At 36.5% G+C, this 21,773-nt stretch overlaps 1 protein-coding gene across 4 annotated transcripts in view; it reads right to left on the reverse strand.

Annotated features, from left to right (window-relative positions):
- Positions 1–21,773, reverse strand: part of ATXN7L1 (ataxin 7 like 1) — a 110,595-nt gene that overhangs the window by 74,295 nt on the left and 14,527 nt on the right. For 3 of the 4 annotated variants that reach the window (XM_030291710.4, XM_012568889.5, XM_030291703.4), the window contains exon 3: positions 546–650. The exons of the other annotated variant lie outside the window; for it this stretch is intronic. In XM_030291710.4, coding sequence (XP_030147570.1) covers positions 546–650 — 105 coding nt within the window. The remainder of the gene's footprint in view (positions 1–545; positions 651–21,773) is intronic. 4 annotated transcript variants of the gene reach the window in all.

Below are 21,773 nucleotides of genomic sequence, written 5' to 3' on the forward strand. Positions count from 1 at the left end.
GTTGTCATACTAACTGAGAAATTAACATATGCATGTGCTTCTCAAGACTCTCTTGAAAATGTTAATATAAGAAATGTGTTTCAAAATGCCAATTTTGTAAAAAATTTAAACCTTAGGATAAATATAAAAAAATACCCTATACAGAGATATGCATGAATCCCATCAGAAAACAATCCATAACATCCAACTTCTAGTTAATGTAGATCAGTACCAGAGACCTCAGTCTGCAGCTTTGATAAAAGACAATCCAGTGTTAGGTCATAATTGTTTTAGCCTAGCTAGTCTCTAACTAACAGGATTTATTTGTTGTAACATGTTAATTTAGTGTAACAAGTTGAAAAGCTCAGCTCCCAGAACAACTAATTTAACTTCCTCTACAGGAAATATGCTTATTTGAAGGCATTGCTGGTATTTTCTGTGGAAAGAACACAAGATAACCAGAAACGTCTATTTGCAATGCCTCTGTTATGATTGTTTGCAATGATTCTTAAGAGAGCCATACGCCAGTTTGGCACTGTAATTCAGGAAAGAAAACATTCACTTACCGCAGTGTGACTGGAAAACCTGTGGCTTGACTACCTGATTGCAGATATTGCACACTACAAGATAGAAATCATCATGAGCTGGATAATGGCCAAATAAGTGCATATCTGTGGGAAAGTTAAAAATATATACAAGAATTAGAAGTTATGCTTTAAATATCTATTAAGAAAAAAAACCTGAAAATACTGTAGGGGCCATTACTGTTATAATAATTTACACAAAGCAAATGTATACATTGCTCTGTAAGAGCTTCTTACTATGTTAAAGAGATTTTTTTCCCTCTTTTGGGTTTCAAGGTCATCCCTCAGTCTGAGTAAGAACACAGACTGCAACACCTTTTCTTAACACTCACTATGAAGAAGTGGAATAAGCATTTCTGTACTGGTCAAATGTTGAAACAGTAAAGGAATATTTTTTTTTAATCTCTGCCTAAAGGTCATTATAGAAAACATGTTGCATAGGTTATGTTCTATGTTACAATATTCTAAGCTTGACTATAAGTTGCTTGAAAAAGCTAGTTATAGTAACCAAGGTCAAGGATCCTACAGCTTCAAATACAGCCAGGAATGCCATGCCTTATGAAATTTCTGATTCTGTGCAAATGCCCTTCCCTAGTTCTGACACCCTGCTGTTTGTCCCCAACAAATACTGTGGGAAGAGACAAAGTTGGTTAATAAGGTATTTCTTGGTGATGGTATGAGGAATTCAATGAAATCCAAAGACAGGTACAGTCAGATGATGACAGGCACTTGTCCCTCTCAGATGAAACACATAATGCAATACATGCATTCTTAAGCCATTACAAACAGAGTAAAATGGGCTTAAATTACCAACTGAAGCCCTCAGAACTCTAACATTACAAGTGAGGTAACCTGTTCTACTCTTCATTGTTATAACTTAAGAACAAGCACACACACTCATCCACCACAGCTTGGAGGACAGAAACTTCAGTCACTTTTATGCATTTCAGTGGGATCATGTCACCATACCCAGTGTTGCTAATGTATGTGTTGCTGTACCAGTAACCCCATGCCAAGCAGTGACTCCACAGATCACACTACTTCTCAGATTATAAAAATAAAAATGTTGTAAATTTCAGTGTTATTCAGAAGCATCTGAAATCTATTACAGAATTTACAAATGTAGACTGAAATATTAATCTGGTGCTTTTTAAACAGGAGGAAAATCAAGAGAACAAACATGTAAAACAACAGCTGTGATTGAAAAACATCAACAACTAAATCCTACTTTTCCAGTAAGTCATGTACTTCTAAAGAATAGTGATATCTTTCAAAAACTGACTCAAGCAGGTACCTCAGTTCACCAGTTTTTTACTAAAGCAATTATTTTGGCCCTAGAACTACTTTCGTAAGTAATTCTGCCCTGGCCTCTGGCATTGTAGGTAACATCACTGCTTATGATGGCAGTGCTTGGCATGATGAAGTGCAAAATGTCTTCAGCTCCCAAAAGGTCCAGAGGAACAGGACATCACTCTCATGGTGATACAGGCAGTACCACAAGTAGATCCAAAGAGATTCATTCAAGAACTCTTGGGCACAAACCAGCCCCACCAACCTGCAGGTATTTCATAGTATGACATTATATGCATTGTTCCTTTATCCACTGAAAACTAAAACCCTTTCTTTCTGTTACTGCTTGTACCAGGCTATGAAATCCAGTTGAAAGGTCAACCAGGCATGACACCTTTGCAGTGCTGGTCTAGCACTAACCAAGCCTTCAAATGCAGTACAGCTAGATGAATGCAATCAACACAGTCAACCTAAATTTAAAATAATGTTGGTGGTGAGATATAAACTCCTTTGGTGTAATTAGTGTTAGTACTGGTGAAGCCAGAAGTGCCAAGTTAAGTTCAATCAAACAGATAAACAAAACCCTAAGCAGGCACTAAAACAGGCCTTTTTATTCTATTTATTCTTTTAATATGATAATTCAGTGACCGTAAACCAATTATTTTACAATAGCAATTCTTATCTGCATAGTTTTGATCACAACTAATAGATTTCCAATAACAGCACTGTAAATTCCACAGAAAGGAGTACTTCTTTTGGGTATGATTTGACCCAAAGTCTCAGCCTAAAAACATGCATTTAATTACAGTTATGAAATATTTTTTAAATGGTTAAAACACCTCAAAATATTTTTTTCTGTTGTTTGAAAGGAACGGTGACAATCTTCTTGCGAAAACATAGAGACTTTGCCCTTCACAAACAGAAAAGCTACAACTGTTTTCCAGTTTAAATTCTTGAAGTTAATTTATCCTTCACAGGTCTGTATCCTAACCTTTAAAACGTGTCCAGCTCTGAGGTGTCTAAAGTTTGGCTGGGTCTGAGTCTGAGTTTTTATGATTTCTGGCTGCAGGGAATAACTTATAAAAAACATAAAGTATTAATACTAGCAAAAAGCATTGAAGGATATAGGTGGGAAAAGGAATCAGGTTAGTTCACAGGATCACAAAACCATCTATCTTTTCATCAGGCACTGCCAAGGAGCCAGAGCAATGAAGGAAAAGTCCTGTGAGTTTGCTCCACTCCCCTGGCAAACACCACTGCACCTAACAGGTAAACAGCACCATTTGAGGGTGGGTTTTTTTCATACTCCATGTGGGTTGATATATAAAGAAACTGCACAGACATGTAGGAGAACACACCAAAATGCTGCTGTGAGACACACAGCATCAAAAGGATGCACAGATGCAGAGTAATGACATCCTGAAGCAGCATTTTGGAAGTTTTTTCTTTTTGCAGGTGCCTGCCCAGTGCAGGTGCAGGTGTCTATTGTAAATGTGAGTCTTCTGTATGAAGTTATCAACCCCCTCTCAAAAGTCCACTTAAAATAATCCAAGAATCTCGAGGATACAAGACTACAGGTTGAAAATAAGATCACAGCATACAAATATACTGTTATTATTGAATCAGAATAGATTAAAAACTTAAATTAAACACTGTATTTCAGGCTTTTAAGATTCCTTAAAACTCTCACTATGCAAGATTTTAAGAAAATAAAATTCTGTAAGTCCAAGCAGGTTTAACTACCTCTCTTAGTTTATTCATGTTAACCAGATTGGCACAAATCTGGCTTCATGATTAAATTCATTATTTGTAATGATATATAAATTACTTTTCAATTGAAATTGCACAACATATTAATATTATCTCACTACAAAGTCCAACTGGGAATACACTTTATTAGATGCAATAGTACTACAAATGCAATCCAGATCAGAGAATGTACAATGAATAAAGCAAGGAACATTTGAAATTCAAAATAAAGTAGAAAAGATTAACAGCTATGTATCTTTTCATACAGATTTTTCTGTTTTTAATAAGAACAGTTCAATGCTGCCATGTTCTACTCAAAATAACCAAGACTGAAAGATTATTTTAGACACTGGTATCATTCTTAGATCAAATTGCAGCCATTTGACAAGTTAGACCTTCTGTGTGCAACAAAAAAAGACAATGGCCTCTCCAAACAAAAAACTGTCTTCTAAAGGCAATAATCACATTTTCCTGACTGCTTAGTCAGAAAAAAATCATTAAAAGCTTTTCAGAAAAGATTACTTTTGGGGAAAAAACCATGTCTCTAAAGTCAGCCCAGGAAAGACTTTTTCATGGAAAGAGGCAAGACCACTGAAAAAGACAGGTGATAATTATTGAGTAAGGCGAGAGACTATCAAATGGTACTGAAATAATTATTAAGGTTCAAAAAGAAAAAGGAAGGACAGAAAAGCAACTGTAAAGAGTATATATTTTCTACCAAAAACTGCCTACCCCCAGAAGTGAAGCAAAGTGACCACAGCGTGCATGACTCACCACACACTAGCCCAGCCCTCCCACAAGGTAAAAGCACCCCATAGCCCCATCACAATTGCCCCACTCTACTGGAATATACTTCCAGCAAATTCAAAGTAGACTCTTGATGGCAAAAAGAAGTGGCAACTTATTTTTCGGTACCCACAGACTTTCCAAAAGGGCCATGCACACATACCTCACTCCTTGCAGTGCTGAACTGTCATCCCCTCAAAATGAACCACAACTGACACAGTCGTGCCCCTTGACACAATACAATGACAAAAGCCTGCTTGAAAATGAGCTACTGAACTAACAGGATGCAAAAGTGCCCCATATTATGGGAAAGATATTCTATATAGGTGGAAATCTGAGACAGTGAATGCTGCCTGCTCAAAATTACTTTCATAGATTAAAATCTTAAATTATTACTTTGTGTATACTTTGCTATGGCACTTGAAAAATGAATGCAACTTTCTCCTGTAGGTGCTATATTACTAACATTTGCAAATAAAAAGAGAGCTGTAGCCATATGACATAGTTTTGTAAGACATCAATTTGTTGAAATGTGCATTAAGAACACAAATACCATAGAAATATAGAAAATGTTGCTTCTGCAAATTTGTGACACAAACACAAAAATGCAGGTGTCAGATACGACTTTTTATCTTCTCCAGTAACACACAGAAAGGAATTATTTTTAGTAACAATCCAAGGCAAATGACTTACAAAGTTCCTTCTCTATTATTATATAATTCATAATAATTTACATCCCACTGTATAATAAAACACAAGCTAGAAGTAATCTAAAACATTCTTCCACTGCAGAATTAAGGCTGTCAAACAGTAAGACCTCACAGTATTGCGTGGGAAATTGAGTTTTAATGATGATCTTTTCCTATAAATTATACACACTTTAAACGTTCACTTATATATCTGTTGCTCCGCTAAATATACCCACAAAGCCTGCTTTGAAAAATATTAGTGATGTTTATGTGCCAAGAGAGGAAAGGGGAGTAAGGAGGGGAAGAGAAAGACTATTCAAGACACACTGAAGACTGGCTTAAAACTAAAAAAAGAAAAGCTAAAAAAAAAAAAAAAAGCAATGGCAAAAATGGCAATGGACAAAACAGAATACATGTGGTTTCTCAAGCTCCTAGAGCTACACATTTTTAAACTCTATGTCTAGAATTGTGCCCAATATTTCCCTCTTGTTCCACAGAAGCAACAAATCTGTACATCATTCAAGAACTGGTGTAAAGTACAAAATCTTTCAGTGCAGCAGATTACCTCTACATTTGAGATTACTTAAAAAACTAAGTAATTTGAATGGTGAATTGAAACTTGAAACTGAAACAATAAAAAGACAATCTTCAGGGCATTATTCAGACAGCAGTTAAACACACTTGCATAGACAGGTTGGTCTTATCATAGAAATAAATGTCACACTCTTTCCATTTAACATGAGCTTATTCTCCCCCGAGTGCAGTTTTCCTTTCTTACACAAAAACCAGTAAGTCACTTCAGTAATTAGTTCACCAGAATAAATTGCATTTTACCCCTGAAAATGTCAGTCACAGTTGCAAATTAATCCCAGAATGATTTAAGCTGCAAGAGATCACTGGATGTCATTTACTTCAAGATCCTGCTGAAATTGTGGCTAACTTCAGGGTCAGAGCCAAGAGTAATGTTCAAGATCATTTTCTGATGGAAAAATGCAGGTCATGGTTAAAGTAATCATGAAGTTGAGGACAAAATAAAATTAAAATATTCATGACAGAACTAACACAGGACCAAACATAACTGTCATAAATCCTGACCGATGCCCTTCAGGTCCTAATACAAGGAACTTAAGTTTCTGCATGATAAAAAGTCAAATGAGAAAGAAAATCAATGAGAAGAAAACAGAAATACTGGCCTTCTCAGGAGCAGCAATAATAAATGAAACACGATCATCATAAAGGAAAAAAAAGGTAGGGAAAAAGCAGCAAATAGACTTAAGTGTCATGTGGTAAAGAGTCAAGGTCATGACACCATTAAACCAGTCCAGTATGGCTGAATGGTATGCTGCCTCCCAGGTTAGAGCAATCATGAGGACAGTGGCAATCCTGAAGAATGTGGGAATAGTTTATTAATTACAGTGTAAATAATAAATACCACCCCAGTGACGCAGAAAGGCTTTGAACTCCACGGCCTTATCTAGGCATAATGAAATGGTACCAAAGATGGAAATGGTACCTTCTATTCACAAAGAGCCATACTAAAAGAAAAACAAAAGTTCATAAGTGGGATCCAGTGATCTAAACATATATTGTGGGTTAACCATATCTGCATATCTTTTGTAACAACCTTTGTTTGGAAGGGATTATAAAGTAAACCAGGCAACACTGACATTACTGTTTTGCATACGACTACATATCAGTAAAGAGAAGAATGAAATAAGCACAGGAAAATGTGACAATGTTGTTCTTCCATAATTCTGAAGTCTTTTATGTAATCTATGTAGGCTATCTGCCATCCTGGTCTAAGGTAATTTGGCAATAGAGGATCAGAATTGCCTGGGCTATCAGATTAACATATCACAAGAATACTGGAAAACACAAAACTCACACCTTAAAAAGTATGCTGCATACCTGTGACACCAAAAAAATCTACATTTTTCATGTCAGCTTAGCAGGGTGAGGACAATAAAACCAATATTTGTAATTGAAATGCACATCACTCAATTACAGTACCTAGTTTTCAGTAAGGTAAGCGTAATCATAACATAAGAACATGAGGCAATTGTAGCAACTCCAGTAACAGCTACAAAATCATTAATTGTTCTTACATTTTTCTTTAATTATTAGATTGTACTTCAGGGTAATTATCTAAAGGAGCTTCTTCCTCAGGAACTTGGATTTTGAATTGCCTTCTATTTTACATACAATAACATATTTCAGGTACTGTAGCAACTGCTTATGAAGTTTGTATTATAAAACTGTACAGTCAATACCCAGAAGAAAATCCTGCTATATTGTAAAATAGATATCAAGTAACCATATTAAGAACCAAAGATATAAACAAATAAAAAACCAAACAAAAATCCGAAAACAAAATAATTTTTCCACAAATAAGTTACCAAATATCCCTCAAATCTAGGTGAGAAAAATACAAGGAAGAAACAGGCTTTTAATGCGTTCAAAATCAAGCTAGAAAAGTAATGTAAATGTAAACAGTATCTTCAAACAACAGGTTAACATTTAGATCTATCTGGCTTTTGGGATTTAAGGAGATATGTGCTACCAAATATCTCTATTTTCTCAACCAGATGCACTTAGTCTAATTAAAGGTATCACCTTCAGCTACAAATTTCATCTTGCTTATGTCTGGAAATCTTCAGGACAGCAACAGTATTATCCAATGACAGCAGAAATTAAATCACTAAAGGCAAGGGAAAAAAGACACATTATAAGGATCCAGACCATGTACTTCATATCCAGAAGAAGAGGTGACATTCCATCTATGTAACATATAGTGTAACTGTCCCCAGACTCCTGAACATGGAAAGCATGGCAAAGAGCTGATCAGAGACTTTCTAACCCTGCAGATACAGTGGGTTTCTCTTAGATTTCACATATATCACTATCAAAACCTCAGAGAGTGAGCATGGCTGCACACAGGTGTGTATACAAGGGATAGAGAATGTGCAGGAAAATCATCAATCTCTACATTAGAATTCTGATTTCTTAACATTCCACAGGCAGACACAAGGGGAGGAATGGCTGGAGATCATCTTCATTTCCCTCATAATTCAGAGTGAACGTCATGCACCTTGACTAGGCAGTCTTCACAAGCCACCACAGAGCAACAGAACCATCCTTTCTCAAATATGTATCAAGAGAAGTCTCACTGCAAATGAAACTTGTCAGCAAAGTAGTACCGTTCATGGATGATGGCACTAAATTTCAGCTCAGACTGATGGATAGCTCTCTGGAATCAGACATTTGACCTTCAGCAACAGTTAGAGGGTTGCACCACATCCATACTTTCTGCAGCAGGTAGACTCTGACAACTTCTATGCTGGGAAAATACACCTGGACAGAGGAAGAGATGTCACCTGCAACTTAACTACAATAACTCATAGAAATACACAGTGTTTCTGTTTTTGATTTTTCTGCATGAAGATGATTAAGCTTTCTGATACATAGCCAAATAAACTAAACAGGTTTGAAAACATCATGAACATACTGGTCCTGTAGAAGCAGTAAGATAAAGCTCTGGAGATACCAAATGCTGCTTGACAAAGAATCAAAATAATTTAACAATCCATCTGTAAACTTCACAACAGTACCTTTGTACTACATATCATCTTTAGAGTGAGTCAGAGTGAGTACTAAAGTACTTATTTTCCCCCATTTCCCTCATAGCTTCAATGATTTTATATTAAATGAACAAATAGAAGTAGTCTAAAAAATAAAGTTTGAAAGGAAAATAACTTCTTTGACATTTACTGACATTTTCTTTTTTTTTTTTTTTTTTTTTTTTAAGGAAATGTTGAATATATCATGTTAGGGACTACTAATAGTCATATTAGGGATTACTGAATTTGGAGCGAAAATAAATGTTTTAAATACAATTAGTTTGCAATACTTTTATTAATTCAAACACTTGGAGTGCTAGTAATGAAATACTACAAGGATAGCAGATTTCCTTCTTTCATTTTCTTCAATGCACACTAAGAAGATGCACACTACTATGCAGTAAAACAGTCCTAGGAAGAAAAATCCCATGGCCACAAAAACCCCTTCATTCCTATTTCTTCTGTGCAGACTGCCATGCAACAGACTTTAATCCTCCAACTGGTGTTTCCTTCATAAACACTCAGCAAGACACAACTGGCACTCACACACTCGCCTGCAAAGCTGTATTATCTTCTGCAGAAGAGTGACTCTGGTTTAAGGCAGTACAACTGGACTGAAGGAGAGAGCTGGCTTAATTCCTGGCTCCCAAACAACATTCTTGCATGACCCTGATTAGATTTTTCTGTGCCTCAGTATCCCATCTCTAAAATCAGGATAATATGCTCTTTGTCTGCCCTGCCTGTTTAGATTGCAGCCTTTCAGTATTCTCTTACTATTTGTCCATGCACTGGGACCACAATGGGGCCCTTCACTTTGGCTGGGACCTCACTATGACAATAGAACAAGCAACTAATAAGATAACTTGCAGTGTGTTTTAGAAGCACTGTGTGAAAATCTTGACAGAAATTCTGTTTTTTTGATATAAGTTATTAAGGATTAAAGAAAGTCTTACAAAAATGAAATTTTCACACCTTTCTAGGCCACCTCTTTAGCAACATTATTATTATTATTGAAAATAAAATAGCATTATCAGGAAAGTATCTCTCAGAAAATGACCAACTTTTATAGAAGGGAAAATGATGAGTAAATGAGTAAATAAACACTGATAAAAATAAAATAGTTAATCTCACCTATGTAATTTTACAAAATGCTAAGAATTTCATTGATCATCACTTCTCCCTACAAAAAGAGCCAAGGCCAAGAGCATCTTTTAATTTAACTCTCTTCTCACATAAGATAGAAAGTGTCTGCTCATTCTTAATCAACAGTTGCATATTAAATGGAAATTTATTGTCTAAACATACTGTTGAAAAGGACACAAAGAATTCTTATGCCAATTCTCTGAGCTTTCTCTGAATTGCCTCCTACACCTATACCAGCACCTCTTTTCAGGAATATTGCCTCTCATGTAACTCAACTATCCAAAGAAACTTATTTTCAGATAGACTTTTAATAACATAATCCTTTTCCTACACACATTTTCAAATGAAATTGATTTAGTTCTTTCTTGTAGGCATACAGATCAAGCTACTGCTTAAAATGTTCAGCTGTGGGGTTTTTTCAGTTAGAGGACTTTATGCCAAGGAAAAATACATGAAAAAAATATTAATGAATAACAGGAGGTGAAAAGATGAATGAGAAACTTTCTAACCAAAGTTCAAACATACAAAATATCTACCCAAGGCCACTCGAACAAAACTGTAAAAAAATTCCTACAAATTGAAAGCAGCCTATAGTTCCACTATCACACAACTCCAGAAAACAGCTCTCATTCTAAGAATTTTTGTCTCAAGGGAATAATTATCTTTGCAAGTGCAATCAGTCAAATCAGACTTGTACTGTCTGAAAAAGCATATATACATCAGCTATTACACTGAGATTTATATTGTACACTTTCATGCACACCACAAACATTTCCCAGGATAGGAATATGCTCCTATTGGTTCAAGTTGCCTACAAACAGGTCAGGCAATGCAGCACTCTGTGCTGGTACAGCAGACTTGTCCTTACTGCAGGAGATAAAAACACAGTTTTGCTGGACTAACCGAGTCCATGACAGGAGCCTGCTGCACACCTCAGATAATGTTCTTACCTCTAACACAACACAACCCTTAAAGAATATGGTCATGAAGGGCTCAGATCAATACAAGTCTGTATGCCACTAAAGTGTCCATCAACTCTTCAGTACAAACACATTAAAGAATATATATACATGGCATTCAGAGGTATTCCATTCCTTCCACCTCCTTCCTTCCTTCAGGAGTGTCACTAACACTTCCTCAAAAGTACAGGATCAACCACAATTTAAAGCCACAAAACAAAGCTTTGCAGTTAAAATGACCACCCTATAAAGGAGCAAACTCCACTAGCAAGACAAGATCATGAAATTTGCTACCATTAAACGAAAGTAAAAATCATCAAGCAAAAAAAGGCCTTAAGAAACCTGTGGAGATTTTATCAACTAAAGAATGAGCAGAAGAAACTCAAAGTATTTTCCCTCTGAAACATCAAGATATTTCAGTTCTGAAGACCTTAAAAAGATTTACAGGGCAACTCTAAAGTAACCTGCCAATCTAGTAGTACTGAAGAAGCAAAAGAAAGAAATGAAAAGCAATGGAAGACACACTTACTACTTGCATCTGTCATCAACTTGTTATGTTGCACAGCACCTACTCCTGAGACAAATAATTGGTTTAATACTGTCACTCAAAGGCATACATGCTAATATAATAAAAGGTATTACTGAGGGCTCTTTCCTTTTAATGAAAGAAAGAAGCAGTTTATTAGCTCAATCACATTATTGTTGTGTTTCAATTTCTGCTACACTGAATACAGCACATATGCAATACTCACTATCTAACAACAAAAGAAATGCAACAATTTCCTTTTTGTGTTTTCAAACAAAGATTTGGGAAAGCTTCAGATGTCTCTGGAGCTGTTTTGTTTGTTTCCTGGACAGGAGAAAAAGGTGGCATTTGTGAAATAAACTACTCAAAATATGGAAAGATAACAGTTTTTCCTAATTTTAATCTTAAATACATGACTACTACAAGGATCTTTCCAGCTCACTGTTCTGCACAACAGTAGATCATCTTCCACCAGTTGGCAGCAGCAATGACTTACTAGTCTGCACTTGATCGGTACTTCAAGGATAAAAGTACCACTAAGTAGCATTTCTTATTCAAATACCACAAAGTAGCATTTCTAAGTCTTCAGAAGCCTTTCTCTTTAAACGAAGACCACTAATGATCATGCATCAGCAGGCTGAGTTGAGATGTGCTACACTGAGGAAAAATAAAAATGTTTCAGATCCATTTGACCAGGAAGGTAGTGAGCCTCCTTCTCAGCACAGAGCCTGCACTATCACTCCTTGCAGCAGGTACACTGCAGCTTCATTGCTGTTGACACCTAACTGAAATTAGGATATGAAAGGCTCAGACATTTTTACTAGGCAGCTAAGAACATCCCAAGAACACACAGAAAGAAAATTTCACCAATATTGAACAAGCTGCTGAAAATGGCTCTGCTCAGTGACTGTCTCAGGTTCTTGGCACAAACATGTACAATGTGGGCAACAACCTTTGCTGACACGACCAGCTCCTAGAGTGATGCTTTCACCTCCACCCAGCTTCCCGCATCAATCTCACCCACCCAACAGCTCGCTGACATGAGCAGACCACTTAACACCTCTCATGTTGCAGTCTGATGCCTGTCAACTTTGCTTAGAAGCAATCTCCCTTCCAGCATTATACTTTTCTGAGGATTTGGGTGTAGAAAAGCAATTGTTCATTTATTTCTGAAGACTGGGGTGCATGGAAGCAGTTACTAATTTATTTCATCCAGTATTGAGAGTGTTGTGCTAGCTCTTCAACAACTAAAAAATATCAACCAACCACTTCTGTTTACAGACTGATTCTTCATGTGTTTAGAATCCACATTTTTTTCTTCAAGTTGGCTGTGCCCCCTAGCACTCCATGATTTATCTAATTGTAGGGTCATTGGAACAAGAGGTTTCCTAGATAAAGTTCAAGACACAGCTTTTCAGAGACACTCCATTCTCTGGCACATATCTGGCTTCAGCAGTGCCTTGAATTGACAAAAGAAAAAGGAGATAGAAGAGCAAAAATACACTGCCTTGTCTCATGGATTTCAAGTACACTCCAGCTTATAAAGCAATAAAAAGTCATCACAATGCGTGGACAGAGAACACTTTGGAGACTTTCTCACCAAACCCACTTAACAAAAATATCTTCTCCATTATCATAAGGAACAAAACTTACCCCCATTTACTTTAACAGTAAAGGTCCTTGGAGAGCTGTTACTAATTACTGCATAATCCAACAGACTATCCAAACAGGATAGTGGACAAAGGAGGAGTCAAACCCTGCATACCTTCTTCCCCTATGGGGAAAGCTTTTAGACAAATTTCTTGACTTCTTAGTGTCTTCCCCTGTACATGAAGAGCAATTACATACATTTGTAACTTATAATTAAACACTTCCAAATTTAAGAACGAAAAGCATCACACAAGAAAAGAAGTATATCCATTATTATGCACATTTGAATAAATGCTAACAACTCATCTGCAACTTTATGTGATAATTACAAAGGCATAAGTGACAGCTAATTCCTATCACAGCATTTCATCTGGAAAAACACAACTGGTATTACTACTTTTCCAAAAGACTGAATTCAACAAAATTCAACTTCTGAAAAAAAACCCCAACGGATAGTAGCCTGAATATGGTACAGCAGTCATGTGAGTGAACATCTGTCCACTTAAAATTATTTGCCTGTTCTCCAAGTTGCAGACCAGAAGCAAACTCTGGAGCTGCTTGCATGAGCTGAAACTGCTTCACGGTGAAAAGGTACATGCACATTTTGAAGAATGTAACACATCTCAGCACAGGCCTGCACTGTGTATGCTGTGCAGCACCAGAGCTGTACAAGGTACCAGCCTCAGGAACCTTGCCAGCAGTTTGGCAAGAGATTAATGCGGTGCATGGATTAAAAGAAAGGTAATGAAGGCCAATACAACACCAAACAGAATCATTACTCTAATCAAAAGAGTCTGTAAAATTCTTTGTTAAGGAGACCAAATACCCAAGTATAGAAAAAACTAACACTGACGCTAACTAGCACTAACACCCTACTCAGCACAGCACATGGAAAAACCATATACATCTGTAAAGTGCATTTTTGGAGTATCATTCACAGAACCTCCACGTTAGTGATGTGCACTTCAACAATCTTGTCCGGGACAGACTTGTGAGCTTTGTTGAACTGTGTATCTGAATGGCAGACACAACATGTTAATGTAAACTCCCTGTTAATGAAGCTTCTGTGAATAATCTATCCAACTACTCTGCAGTTAAATACCATCCAAAATGATAATAAGTATTTTTTCATCATAGAAAGCCTCTGCCTAAGGAGAACTCTTAAGTACCAAATACACTTTCTTTCAGAGTGTTAAAATACAAAGCACCTTCAAAGCCTCTTAAATTCGTTTCATACCACACTTGTTATTTTAAGTCTCCATGTTCAAGTGCAATATGTTATTTGATATCTAAAATGTGGTCATTTGACTCTGTTTAAAACTTGTCTCTCAATTGCAAGCATTAAAGAGTAAAGAATCCTTGTAGTCTATAAAACTAGACTCATTTTATTTTGATTATAACAACATGTTTCTGCAATGCAAAAAGCCTGCAAGAACTGTGAGAAAGGAGAAGCACATCCTCTGAGTAAGTTACTAGGATACATAGTTACTGCATAGTTACATGATGATACAATAGTTACATGATGATACAATAGAATTAAGGCAGTTTGGACGCCATACCTATACATTTCTTTATTGATTTAGTATCTGAAAAATTATAACTTTATTAGTCCACCTATATTTGCAATACTTGAAGGATACTTGCAACAGCATTTTGAAAACTACTAAAGATCTTATAATATTACATTTTTTCAACATTTTTCATGGTTTCATGTCAGTGAAATAGAGTTGTTTTTTTCTTCCTGAGTCTTTCATCCTAAACTCTTCAAAAACACAAACTAAAACTTGCTAATTTCTACTGTGCTATTATTTCATCATTTAAGTGAAAGCAATTTCTTTTTCTTGCACCACCTGAATTTTACAGCTAACACTAGCAAAGTCATCACCTATTAAATTCAAGAGCAATACACTAATGCTTTCAGTAGAAAACACAGGCATAACTAAGATCTAACCCTGGATTCAAAGTTTTTGTCTAAATCTCCACATAGTTAAAGTGGGAATACTAAGTTTCATCTCATAATTACATTTTACAGCAAGGAGAATACTGTAACTATTTACCACTTACAGTTTTAGATGCTGACCACTTGGCCATTCACAATTAACTTATTTTGATTTAGTATCAACAGGGTAGCTACTAGAAATTAACAGATGACTCTTCTTGTCAAAGAAAGGAGAAAAAAAAAAGAGAGCAATAATGAAAAAGAAATTATAATACCATAAAAATCACTAGTAATCATTCATGCACAGTTAATTATCAAAACATGCCCCAATTCTTATTAAAATAACATACTCACAGCTAGCTCACAATCAGTGTTTACATTCCAAGTGCTTTACAACTGCATGTTTCAATAACCTTACAAGGACTCATTCATCTGTGCAAACAGAGCATTACAAAATATCAAACTTGTTGCAAAACCTCTGATGAAATTGTGAATAAAATCATCTCTACTAAAATTTCACCAAAATGATATGCTATTTAAAAAAACCCCAAAAAACTAAAGCATTCCTTCCAGGTGAATATTTCTTCATTGCAAAAAAGAAAGAAAGAAAGAAAAAATTCAAATAATACAGCACTATTTTTTCCAGTTCTATTGTCAACTGCTATTTCACACACTTGAATTGCATTTCACTTTATTAAAAGTTAGAGAACAAAGTACATTTCAATGACTGGATTACTGTGTTATCCCCATGACATCTGCATACAAGAATATAAGGAACTCCTCAGGTCACATGCACAGATTTGACTGCATGGCTCCCAGTTACATTCAGAAGACTTCAAGATTTTACAAACTCTAGACTTACACAAAAAAGGAATTTTCCCATTTTAAAAACAGTCAATATTCTGAAATATTAAGAAAGATTTGGGACATGTAAGGTGAGCAAGATCATTCATGATGGGAGCTGTGCTGCTGTTAATGAAAACTTTGCCCTTTATCTGCCTATACAGAGTGCTGAACACACATACCAAAGGAACTGTAAGCAGTCAGTAGCCCAGACACATCAAAACTCAGGACACTTTAAGCAAACAAAACCTTAATCATTTACCACACTTCTTGACTCCTTCAAACAGATTCTGAAGATTTGCAAGCTCCCATCGTCTTCACATTACGCATATCTGAAGCACTAACACAAAGCAAATTAGGCAAGAGGTCACAGTACTAGGCAGGACACATCCCCTGAAACTTCAGATGATACATTCCCACACACTGCCACCGGACAAATTCCCCCTGGCTCCTCTTGCCCATTCTACTCCATGGTAATTTCCACTCCCCTCTAGCCCCCTCCAACCTTTCACTTGCTCAAACCCCTCTAACTAAAACAAAGCTATGACAAAAAAAAAAAAAAAAAAAAAAAAAAAGGCAGGAGCAACTCAAAACTATGTAAAATAAGATATTACATACAACACAGCAAGCAAGTTCCTTGCTGCAACATGTCTCTCTGAATGAACCAAATCCACAGGAGCACTCTGAGTCAACTTACTTTCTTAAAAAGAAAATAATTAACTGATACCTGTTAAAGAGAATGAAAGTCACCTTCAAGCTATGGAGTAGCATAAGAGCATAGAAGACACAGTAGCATCAAATTGCTACTCTGCCAACTCCTTTGATCTAAACACAAATTTTGAAGAAAAAGAACCCCACATTTCAAAGTTATCTGAGGTTTTAGTACACAGGTTACTGGAGTGCAGTACACAGATATTCCTGTATACATTGAATACTCCAAGGCAAGCTTTGCCAGTGATGTCTGACTAGAGACTTGGATTTTGCTAAGTACCTACATTTGGTTGACTGCAAGAACATCAAATTTTAAAAACAATTAAACAAAACAAGAACAATAAGAAATAAAGTACACATATTCCAATGACAAAATCTCTTCTGTAAGACAGTCCTTAAGACAGACACTTTCTGAGGAGACCAAAAAGCAGCTTTCTCTCCTCAGATAAAGGAAAATTATAACTTAACTTGACAGCACCAAAAACTGCAAAGCTGTGGCTAGTCAGTCTCCAAATTCCCACATACATACCTGGTCCTCCATCACCTTTCATAAAAATATCAGTGGTAAGGAGGATGTAGCTCCCATGCAGACACAACCAGCTATGCCGTGTAAATAACAAGATCTATGTCTAAGGTGAATATTGTTGAAAACACGCCATGTGTTGTAATTATATGTAGCAATTTATTTATTTTTTATTCACCTCAGCCTCACACAATCTCCATATGCATTTAACCACAGTACTCCAGCAACACAACCAGAGATTTATCTTATATATCTGGAGCTAGTCACTTGGCCTCTCCATGTTTCACTGTTTCTCCACCTGTGATGCTTCACAGAAAGCTTGAGAGGCTTACTTTATTATGCAGCCTGCCAAGTGCTTTAGAGAAGTACGTTACTAAAGCATTAAAACTGTTGATTCTGAAAGAGTAAATCGTTAACCAAACCAAAATGTAACCAACAATATCCTTAAAAGGTGGCTGCACTTTTAAAATGCAGAAGTACCATGTTTACTTTATTTGCCTTTATAGAAAAAAGCCTCCATACTTTAGGTATTTTATTACATTAGGACATCAGAAGATCTGATTTTCTTCTGAAATCCCTTTCCATCAATTTACTGTTACACTCCAAAGGAGGTGATAAGCAGAGAGAAGCAAACCATTAATGCAAAATCAAAGTGACACGTGCCCAGCCAGACTCACTGTCCAGAGGCCACAGGGAAACATGTCTACTAAGGAACCAACAATGTTTAACTGACAGCAGATGTCAACTACAGATCGCCTGCTCAGGGCAGGAAACAGTTCAGATGCTAATAAAGACAAGGGCAAACTGTTCCAAACACCTGCAAGACAATATACTCAATACTGACAGTAAACATACTTAAGCCCTAGATGTCTTTCAAACCAGTATCTCATGTGAAAGTTTTGTATCTATATAAACCCCAAGTATAGGCTTTTGGTCTTTTTCAAATGATGTTTTTACTGCAATATCACTGAAAGAATTCTCAGGAAGCCATTTCTGGCAAGCAAAACAGTTCACTTAAAATATTGACAACGGACAAATATTGTCTTAAAATACCACCTATATAAAATACAGACACATATCTACCAACTCCCAATCACTAGTTCCACTTAATGGTTTATAATATATACTTTCATAGCTAAAACCGGTTAAAGAGGCAGCTGGAACAAAATAAGAAACTCAAAAGATAAATAACATTATGATTTCTTGTAATTTTTAAAATTATTAAAATATGACTAGCCAAATAAGACAAACAATCTCAAATGTATCACAGATTAAAATCAGTTTTCATTTAGGCAAAAGAGCCCCAGCACATTGTAAAACAGTTGTAATATTAGATCAAGGAATGTAAGCAATACCTTGAAAGAGGGTCATTTTGAATCACCAGATACTTAACAAAAATCTTGAAACCCAAGAGCAAATATAATTCCAGAAAATTTTCTAGGTATATGAATGTATGTGTACACATATGCATGTATTTTTAAGAAACCTGCCTGCAGATTTTCAGCATATAGCAACACTCCAGAGCCATCCCTCATCTTAATTCAGCTAACTTTGTTGTGTGCTTTGTCTTTTTCAGACTGCAAATGTATATTTGTACTGCAGTTTGCTGTTAGTGTATCTAGCACACAATTTAAAAGATGGCCTGATGCAACTGTCAGGATTCTGTGCTAGCTCTCTGCATCCTTAAGCTCCCACATCAGCTTACACACTTCCACATCCATACTGCAGAACCTATCCTGCCTGTAGCATCCTGAGGGGTCACTATAGTAAAAATAACATTTTCTCCTCCTGACAGGTCAGCGTGGCTCTCTCTCAGCAGGTGACTGGCAGTAAGGAAGTAAAGTTTCAATTCCATCAGACACACAGAGATGGACATACTTCTCTTCTGGAGCCAGCACCTGACCTACGTGCCGTATCAAGAATATAGTGTTTAGCAAGTGAGCAAGCTTCCACGCATTTCAGGGACTCTTGTGGTATGACTGCTGCCATTTGTCTCTTGCAGAAGCAAGCAGTGACATTTTGGCAAGGGAAGTCGGGAAGAGAGGAAGGGTTTTTTTGTAATCAATAGACATCAGATGGAAACACATGGCTCAAAATCCCTTGCCTTTTTGTAGGTAGGACAATGATAAAAAAAGCTAAGAAAATGCCCTGAATAGTTTGGTGCTATTATGTGCATTATGAAGTTCTGAAGCTCTGCATCTTACTTCTGCTGAAGCAAGCACAACTTCAGTAAGATGACAGTCCTAATCCAGTGAAAACTTTGATACTGTGGCATGACAACGTAGAGAATGATTTTTTTCAACAAGTATATTGTTCCTGTAGAAAGCAGATGACATGTAAGAACTTTAGTGCTCTTAACTTCCAGCTTGAGTAACAGCCATGAGGAAAAGTATCTCACAGGAAGGTGAAGCCTTCAGCTTTCTACAGTACCACTGAGGTTCCATACATTTTAAAAATCTTTATCCAACAGCAACATTAATACAGATCTGCCTAATACACAGCTCAGCAAACCACTGACACATCCAGCCAGCAGAGTAACTTTATCTATTTCCCCCAATTTTTAATTAATCTATCCCTCCTACAGGGTTTCAAGTCTCCTTCTTGAATTCTTGCTTTCATATTAGGAAATACCCTTTTAAATGCCTTATATCAAAGCAAGTATCATCTTTTGTTGTCATATTTGCCACAGTCTCAAATACAATTTACCTGAATGCAGGTATGGATTAAATGATGCTGGGAAGGTTAAGCAGACCAATCATCTGATTGATCTTAGCACAGCTCTTAATATTCTGCAGCCTTACAGGAGATCCTGACCTAATCCAACATTTGTTTGGAACAGGATATACCTATTGAGGAGACCATGACAAGGTCCAAACATTCAGTCCAGCTCACTATACAAGAAATATTAAAGGTGACTCCAAATGTAAACTTCTAAATATTATGTAATTACTCAGCCAAAAACTGGTGGATCAGATATCCATCAAGTTGTGCAACATTGTCACAGGCAACAACAAGGAACTGAGGAAGACCCAGATTTCCTGAACCTTTAGAATCTCCTCACATGGTATCACTACAAGGCAGCACAGGATATGTGTGACCCTGTACATTCCCAACCAGCAAAAGCCCACATGATGCTTCAAAGTTCACACAGCTCTACAATAGAACACACACTAAGACGTATTTGAAGCAAATCTCATTGTCCAATTCACAGTTTGTTTTAGCTCTTCCAACTGTAGCAAAACCAACAACGAAGTTTATTCCACTGTACTGAAATTCTTTAGTTTTTGGCTGTGTAAGCCCCAAACCCTGATAAAATTCAATATTGCCTATTTTCTTTTTTAGAACACCAATTCACGCCTTCTTTTTTTACAATTTTTGGAGGCAGCAATACTGGTAAGGTGATGAGGGCAAAGAATTTATAAACTTAAGATGCAGCACATTTGCTCTTCACTTATTTTGTACTTTGTGCTTGCAAGAGTTATAGGACCACTGGTGTTGGGAAAACCTCTAAAAGCAAGTTAGGTGCTTCCTTTAATCCCACAGATGCAACTTTTCCCATCTAAGGAATCTACTTTATATCAGCACTAATTTGCATTGCTGTCAGAATAACCAAGAAAAAACGCGACACTTTCGCTTATACTGGTGATGGTTTTACAAAAAAAGAGGCGAACTAAACAATATAAATACTAGTATCTTTCAAACAACTCCTATTGTCTCTTTTGCAAAACTAGGATAAAATGAGTTTTTATACAATTCATTAGAAATTACAGAGCCTTTTACTCTACCACAAAGATTGACCTGCTATGTACTCATAAATCCATGGCCAAGAAGGCAGCACCAGGGAAAACCTGCTGACAAAGGTTGTTTTGCTTTGCAAACAAAGTCGAAGAAGGCATTTGAGTCTAGCTGTCAATTACCTGATCTTACAATGAGAAGGCACAAACTATCTGCAATGCTTCTGAAAAGGCCAACAATTACATTGGTAAATGATTAAGTTATGCTTAGAATTAATGACTGGAGGGCTATCAGTGGTTTTGATTACCAGAAAACACAAAGCGAGCTTGGAAAGCATTACTTCCTCTTTTACCTGCTGTTAAAGGACAGTTCCTTCTCACTCACCACATTAGAAGGCTTCTTTTTGGTTTTATCACCACATCTTTCACATGAACCTATCTTTTTAACAAAAGCAGCAGTAACAATGTATGAAATTTTAGGGAGTTAGAACAAAAATCTTCCTTATGATCTGTACTGGTTTTCTATGTTAAAATAGACCATAGAATTTAATCATACTATTTTAGTCTCAAACCCAAGCCTTCTGGATGGCTAAAGCACTGTGTGCTTCCAAGTGAAGGACCAGGGCCTTATGAGAGTATTTTGTGCAACAGTCTACTACACCCCTTGGTAAGCTGTTCCTATTTAATTGTATCATTAGAAAACTGCATCTTATTTCTAGTCTGAACCAATCTAGCTTCAGCTTTCAGCAATGAGAATCCCCTTAATCTACCTGACAAAGAACCATCTACCTGTCAGATACCTTTGCCCTGTCTAAGTACTTAGAGACTTATCAGGTAGCCTCTATTGTCTGCTGATAAACTAAATAGATTGAGCTTCTTAAATCTTCCATTCTAAAGCTGATTATCCAGGCCTTAAATTAATATATCTCTTTTTCTGAACTCCTTCCAGTTTTTCCAACATCAGATGTGGACATGTGAACTGGGATATAACATTCAGTAAAGGTGTATAAAATGTAGCAGTATTCACCTCCCCCTACTCTCCCAGTCATGT

The sequence above is a fragment of the Taeniopygia guttata genome, chromosome 1A, assembly GCF_048771995.1.
Source record: "Taeniopygia guttata chromosome 1A, bTaeGut7.mat, whole genome shotgun sequence".
Classification (NCBI taxonomy): Eukaryota; Metazoa; Chordata; class Aves; order Passeriformes; family Estrildidae; genus Taeniopygia; species Taeniopygia guttata.